This window comes from Podarcis pityusensis, assembly GCF_964106645.2.
Source record: "Podarcis pityusensis genome assembly, chromosome: 7".
In the NCBI taxonomy this organism is placed as follows: domain Eukaryota; kingdom Metazoa; phylum Chordata; class Lepidosauria; order Squamata; family Lacertidae; genus Podarcis; species Podarcis pityusensis.
In genome coordinates, this window is record NC_138031.1 from 77,486,413 (window position 1) to 77,493,772 (window position 7,360).

The following is a 7,360-nucleotide window of genomic DNA, read 5'->3' on the forward strand; positions in this document are numbered from 1 at the left end:
TAGTCCTGTTCATTAAATACATTTGCTCTGAGTAAAATTTAGTTGATTACCATTCTTAAAATTTACCCTTTATCTATAACTTTAATATTTACCTCTCTAGATTTGTTCTCTCGGTCTTCTTTCTTCCTTTTCTTTTTGTCTGTTTTGGGGAGGAACTGTTGATGTACCCAGTAGGCATCATGTCTTACACCTTTAATCATTTTGGCCTTTTATGGAGTCCTTCCAAGTTGATTTACATGCCGACGTTTGTTTTTGTTTTTGAGTATTCCTGGAAGTGGGCATGACATTTATTTATTCAATAGAAATTTGTGTTGTATCATATCACAGAAACAAGCTGTTGATAATGGCTTCTCCTGTCGATTGTTCAATAGATTTGGATCGCCACGAGGAAGCTTTCGCAAAAGATCTCGCAGAATTTCCATCCGTGGAAAACGGTGCAGGAACAAATGATGACGACGATTCAAGCATTGGCATCCCTGTCCGTCAAGAGAGGAAAAAGGACCATCTCTCTGCCACATCAGCTTGCCGTACCAGGCAGGAGAAGGAGGGGCACTCTGCAGCAGGCCTTTCCTTGCCATTGATCAGCGACCCGGCTTTCAGCTTAGTAAGAGCAGTTGCCGGAGATGTTGTTATGTCGGTGGTGTCCGCAGCTGTCAGAGACCAGTTGCAGTCTGTGCAAGGCGACCCAAACTTAAGCGAAGAGACAGACACAGAGGAAGGCGATGATTTTGAACTGCTTGACCAGTCAGAGCTTGAGCAGATAGAAAGCGAACTGGGGCTTACCAAAGGCCAAGAGGCAGAACCACAAGAAAAGAAGTCTTTAGGCTTCCTCTCAAACCTGCTTGGGGGCCATTAACTGGAGCTGCTTAATAGTATAGAGAAAATAAAATATAGACCATGTGAAATGCAAAAGAGAAAAAAAAGGAAAATGATGAGCTGTAAGCTTTATCTATTATTTTAGATGTGCTGTTATGTCCTCCATGCAAAGTGTACTAACTTGTTGCAGATCAGTTGATGCTGGTAGTTTTGTTTCTGATAGTGATCCCATAGAAATGAAAAACGTATCTCATTATTTTGTATCAAATGAATTTAAGAGGCAAGGTTTTAAAGAAATAGATATAGATATATATATAAATTGCCAAATGTAGCTCCCTCATGGCTGTAACCAAATCCTTTTCACCTCCAGCCTGTTTACTCTTACTTTTCAAGCGTTTAGGAGCAATGCTTCAGGGAGAGAAGATATCAACAGGAATCAAGAAGCCATCATGTCCTAGTTACCTCCTATGTAGCAGAATATCTAAACCTCCAAGAGTAAACAAATGTCTGATAGGCTCAGAGACTCTGAACCCTTTTGCAAATATCTCTGATTTATGACTCCAGACATCATCATTGTAACTGATTGCCATCATTTGTGTTACCTATATGAATTCCTGGAGATTCTTTTCACACAGGACAGTGTGATGCATTTAAAATTTACTTCCATTCTTGTAGGCCATTAGCCTATCAGAATGGCATAATTTCATGCTTCGTGTACTCTTTTACTAGCTTCATAGCAAAAGGAAAGAACAATACATTTGAGGCAGTATATAAGCCATCTACGTGTAGTATATGTATATGCTGTGTGGGGTTGAATTTGGGTTTGGGGAAAGGAAACCAGGGAGATATTCAAAAACTGAATAGACAGTCTCCAGTTCATCAATTCTATGCTCTTAGGACCTAAGTATTACATTGCATCTAAAATGAAAGAAATTGACTGCTATATTCAGTTCCTCAAGAACTACTGCTTGCAAAAGAAATGTAGACTATTCTATTCCTAGCATATAAGTAGAGGCTGTTGCCATGAAACACTCCTAATTTTAACAACTTGCATATTGTGTGGCTGACTCTGGATCATCTTAAAATGTAACTTGTCTTCTCAGCTTTGTGGTTTACCTTTAAAGTTGACAGTAGCAGGCAGTGCCTTATCAAGGTAAACCAAAGTTTTAAAAAAAGAAATACTGCTAGTTCTAATAGTATGTTATAAAAAGCCAGCAGATTGAGGGACCATATCGGCTGTTTTGATTAATCTCAAACTGTTACAGATTTTTACTGGCATTCTAACAGACAGACATGGTTATGTTGTGAGCCTCTAAAAAGTGCAGCCCCAGTTTATAGGGTGGTGCTCTTTTCCCCCCATAGCTTCCATTTTCAATAGGCAATGTGCGTAGTATCACTGCCCAAAATGTTAACTTGGGAAGGATATGTTAGGAGCTCAGTTTCCTTCTCTTCCCTCCTGCCCTACGCAAGGTGTTTAAGGAGACCCCAGACAGACAAGACCAAACTACCCTAATGTCAGCTCTCATTCCAAAGCAGCTTGGTCAACTATCTCCATACCTGGCTTGATAATGATTTCACCTCCCATCAGATGGGGGCATGGTGAAATGGTTATGCAAAATGCAGGGATTTGGAAGGTACTACAGACTCAAATGGATACTTGCTTAGTATTGATTCTGCTAATGCTTGTGGTTTTATATATCACAGACACAAGCAGAATCGTGTGTGCATGTCTGCCAGGTTTTCTGTTGGTTAAGTGGGTGCCTTCATTCTTCAGCCTAGAGTCACATGGATGAAAGTGAATTTAGGTCATGCAAAAGATGGGAGACATAAACATTAATAATATTTACTCCCAAGTCCCACTGACTTTCAAGCAGGTTTGCTCCTTAGTGGGTTTAGGATTGCAACAAAGCAATTGCCTAATGCAAGATTCTGACAGTTGTTTCCTATCAAAGATGCCCCACAAATAGTGTACTCACTATCTCAGGTTTTTATGTAGCTCTGGCTTTGATACCATTGGGCAGTGCTCTTATTTTATTTTATTTTATTTTATTTTATTTTATTTTATTAAGAAGTTGTCTATGAACAAATAAAGGAATAGAGGAAAGCACTTCCATCCAAGAGGATGCTGTACCCATAAATAGAGATATGCTCAGCAGAAGCTCACAGTGACCTCTTCCCCTTGGGTTCCTTTTTCATGGTGGAAGTGCAGTTAATCAAACTTTATCCATTCTATAGATACGCCCCTTCAATCCTAAACACATTTACTTGGGGAAAAGCCCTACTGAATTCAGTGAGATTTACTTCTGAGTAAGCATGCACCAGATTGCGCAGTTAAATAGTTGAGGCTGCTTAGGGGGAGAGAGCAGGGAGGGGTTTGAAGAAGACTTGTAAGAAGACTGGCAGAGCATCTTCCTAGCTCATACCAGCCGTGTTGTAAAATGTAACTGTGTGCACTTTATTGTTGTTTTTAGAAGAAATGTTTCAGGGATTTCCAAATATCCAATACTGTGGTGGTACTCTTAAAAGGACTGAAGTTCCAACGTTCATCATTAAAAGCAGCTGGTGGACCTGCTTGAGACTTCCTGTAAACCAGTTTTTCTGGTGTCGAGACAAAAAAGTACGATCATAAATAAAGCCCCAGTCCTGAAAACATTTGTTTGTGTAGCTGCACTGATTTCTTACTTCTTCCACCTTCAGCATCTTACACAGAAAAGAGATGTTGTGATTAACTACCTAGGGGTCTTTGCATTCTCTTTTGAAAATTCTGAACAGAGGCTGGAAGATCTATTTATGGTACACCAAAGGGCTTTGAGTGGGTATGGCCAATAGGATTTGTTCTCCCCTGCCGCCTTTGAACTGCAGACTCTTGTTTAACAAAGCCCAAACTACATTACAAACACACATTTCAAAAACAAGTTTACAATGTAGCACAAGCTGCAGTTTGAGCAATGAGTCTAATGCCCCCTGCAGCATGGGAAATGACTTGTACGCTGCTCCTTGGATTTTGGCTGCCTTTGTTGACATAGGAATTGATTCCCACTTAGTAATGTAATAGCTTCTCTAAGCTCATCCTTGATGGTGAGAAAAAATATTTCGAATTCTTAGGAGCCAGCACCCAACTTTTAAGTATCAGTTCATCAAAGGCATGAGTAAACATTTGATTTCTAGAGGTCTATCATGGATATGGGCTAACATAGATTTCCAATCCTGCTAGTGTAGTCCTCATCTTAGCTTTCTGTACTCCAAAACAATACAAATGGTATCAGAAGAAGCCTTACATTTCCTTAAATGTGCTCCAGGACATTCTAAGTAAAAACCATCACTATGCTTTACAAATTGCAGAATGATCCATAAAACACTGATGGGATCCCTAACTCACGGGGTCACAATTTCATGAAAAATCTGACGTTATCCAATTCATTCAAAAATGGTGCCAAACTCTAGCAAATTCTCCCTTGCAAGGCTCGGCGGTGCAAACAGAATATTTTACCGTGTACCAAAAAAATCAGCCCTCAGGGACTTAAAATGCGAAAAAATATTTTTTCAAAAAAATCCCAAACCCGTTGAGGTCACAATTTAACCAAAAATCTTATGTTGTCCAATTCATTAAAAAATTGTGCCAAACTGTAGCAAATTCTCCCCTGCAAGGTTTGGCAGGACAAACAGAATATTTTATCATAGACAAAAAAAATCATCCCTCAGTTTCTTAACCCACATTTTTTGCAAGAAAATCCCTAACCCACAAGGTCAGAATTTTACCAAAAATCTTATATTATCCAATTCACTCAAAAATGGTTATAAACGGTTGCAAATTCTCCCCTGAAAGGTTTGGCAGTGGAAACAGAAGAGCTTTTATCATAGGCCAAGAAGTCAGTCCTCAACTACTTAACCTGCGGAAAACATTTTTCTGAAAAAATCCCTAACCTTGCAGGGTCAGAATTTCAGCAAAAATCTGACGTTATCCAATTCACTCAAAAATGGTGCCAAATGGTTGCAAATTCTCCCCTGACAGGTTTGGCGGTGGAAACAGAAAAGTTTTTATCATAGGCCAAGAAATCGGCCCTCGACTACTTAACCAGAGGAAAAACATTTTTCTGAAAAAATCCCTAATTTCAGCAAAAATCTGACGTTATCCAATTCACTCAAAAATGGTGCCTAACTGTTGCAAATTCCCCCCTGAAAGGTTTGGCAGTGGAAACAGAAGACTTTTTATCATAGGCCAAGAAATCAGCCCTCGACTACTTAACCTGCGGAAAAACATTTTTTAAAAAATCTGACGTGTTCCACAAACGTCCTAGTTATTTACAAATGCAGACACAACTGTATTACCATATAAGAAATTGTTCGTGGTTCCTTTTGTTTAAAGAAGGGAAGTTGGATCTAATACAGTCGTACCTCTGGTTATGGACTTAATTCGTTCCGGAGGTCTGTTCTTAACCTGAAACTGTTCTTAACCTGAAGTACCACTTTAGCCAATGGGGCCTCCTGCTGCCACCATGCAATTTCTGTCCTCATCCTGAAGTAAAGTTCTTAACCCGAGGTACTACTTCTGGGTTATTGGAGTCTTTAATCCGAAGTGTTTGTAACCCGAGGTACCACTGAACAATGAATTGTTGGTACCTCTGGCCCGCAAGGATTTCCCTTACACTTTTTGTTCTGTTCTGCATTTAGCAATGAACAAAAAGCTACCACTTACACTGGTACATCATCAGGCCTCATTTCCTGTTACCCTTGAGAGAGAAGAAATTATTTTCCCATTTGTCTGCTCCTGGTAAGCACATAATTATGAGGACCTTTGTATGATCTTCACTACGGTAACTTCTCTCTTGCAAACTGATATTATATTACAATTTCTGGTTCAGACCCAGGGGTGTTTTCAGTATTTAAAATTTCAATGTGAGAACTACCCCTTATTTTTTTTTTTTAAATGATATTTATTAAGATTTTCAAAAATACAGAAAGTAAAAATTAAAATACATTCAAAGCCTTATTTTCATACATCCACTTTCCGGGACTCCCCCCTTCCCCCACCCCTACCATATTCCTCTTTCATATTGTTGGCTCCACAAGCTCTCAGTTCTAATTGAAACTTAATTTGTTTAAACCATTATTCGAATTTAAAATTTATACACTCCTCATCAATACCCTTAATAAAAGACAGAAGTTCTCTCCCAGAGCCCACCCCATTTTCATTCCACAATTTCCCTTTTTTTAATGATAAGGACACCCCACACAATAGAAATATCAGAAATAAGAAATAAAAAGTATAATAGATGAAAAAGAGCCAGTTCAAAAAAAAAAGAAGTTAACAAGCCTTTGGATTTTAGTTCTCCCCCCCCTGTCCCCGGTTTAATTTCCCCCTGACCACCAAACCATGTTATCCGCCTGGGATTCTTAAAGTCCATAAATCACCTATTTCCCCCAACTCCTTGCTGGCTTTTTCTTTTTATAGTTATTTTTTAAAACACTTAACTTCAGTCTTTAATAAAACTCCCCCCATTGTTCTTTCCAAATTGTAGTCCAGTTTCCTCTTGTTCCGCTGCTGAAACGTTCTAATTCAGAAGCTTAGTAACTCTGCAGGGATTATTGTTATTCAGGAACAAAAACTTGCGTTCAGTCCCTTCCTTTCTTCAATAGAAAATTCTATTGTCTCCTTTAGTTGAACACCCTGTAGACAAAATATTATTTCCGTTTTGCAGCTTTCCCAGAAGATAACCAGTCCTGTAAAATTCCAATGGTATTTTTCCACTTACGACCATCTTTGTAATGTCCCGAAACTCCTCTAGGGGGATTGTTGTAACTTTGTTTTCTCTAGTCCAAAAGTCCGATTGTTATCCATGTTTTCGCCATTTTGTATCCAAGTTTTAACGAGTTATAGCAAATTGTAACAAATTTAACCAGCAAAGTTCTCATAATAAAATCCTCTCTGCTTTCCGACTTTGACAGCTACTTTGACAGCTGTCAAAATCTCCGACTCTTTTCACCAGGCTCTCTCTTCAATCACCCCGGTTCCCAGGGGGGGGGGTTACGTTTCTTCTCCCTCAATTCTTCCTCCAGCACAGTTCTTATAGTTCCCCATCGTGGAATTCTTAGTTTTTATCAGCAATACAAATCTTTTTGGACCTTGGTTTCCCCGTCCTTGTTTTGGAAGGTTTACAGTAGGGGGGGGGGGACTGACTTCCTTTTTGGATCCCCCCCCGCTCGTGTCCAATCCGAAAAAAAATTCTTTTTTTTCTCCTTTTGAACCCGGTTTCCAAATTACTCACGGGTTGTTGTTAAGAAGTCCGAATTTTCAATGGAAGAAGTCAGCGCTCTCCGCCGGATGGCATGCGGCTGCGCTCGGCAGGGATAGCAGAGGACTCAAAGCACCACGCTTCTCCCCGGCACCCGATCCGTAGCCTTTAAAAAGGCTCCTTCACGAGTCGGGAGGGCGCTAGCGGTGCCAGCCGAGTCTCCATGTCCACGGCCTCCGTGGCCGTGGTTTTTAAGGGTCCCCGCATCGCCGGTGCGGTAGGACCCAGCCCCTGCCGAGCAGGCTCCCTCC

The 7,360-nt window shown here is 40.1% G+C and overlaps 1 protein-coding gene across 2 annotated transcripts in view; it reads left to right on the forward strand.

The window, feature by feature from the left end:
- RETREG1 (reticulophagy regulator 1) overlaps window positions 1-3,468 on the forward strand; it is a 46,701-nt gene extending 43,233 nt beyond the window's left edge. For both annotated transcript variants that reach the window (XM_081014900.1, XM_081014899.1), the window contains exon 9: window positions 372-3,468. In XM_081014900.1, the coding sequence (XP_080871026.1) occupies window positions 372-856 (485 nt within the window). In that variant the 3' untranslated portion in view covers window positions 857-3,468. The remainder of the gene's footprint in view (window positions 1-371) is intronic.
- Window positions 3,469-7,360: the final 3,892 nt, after the last annotated feature.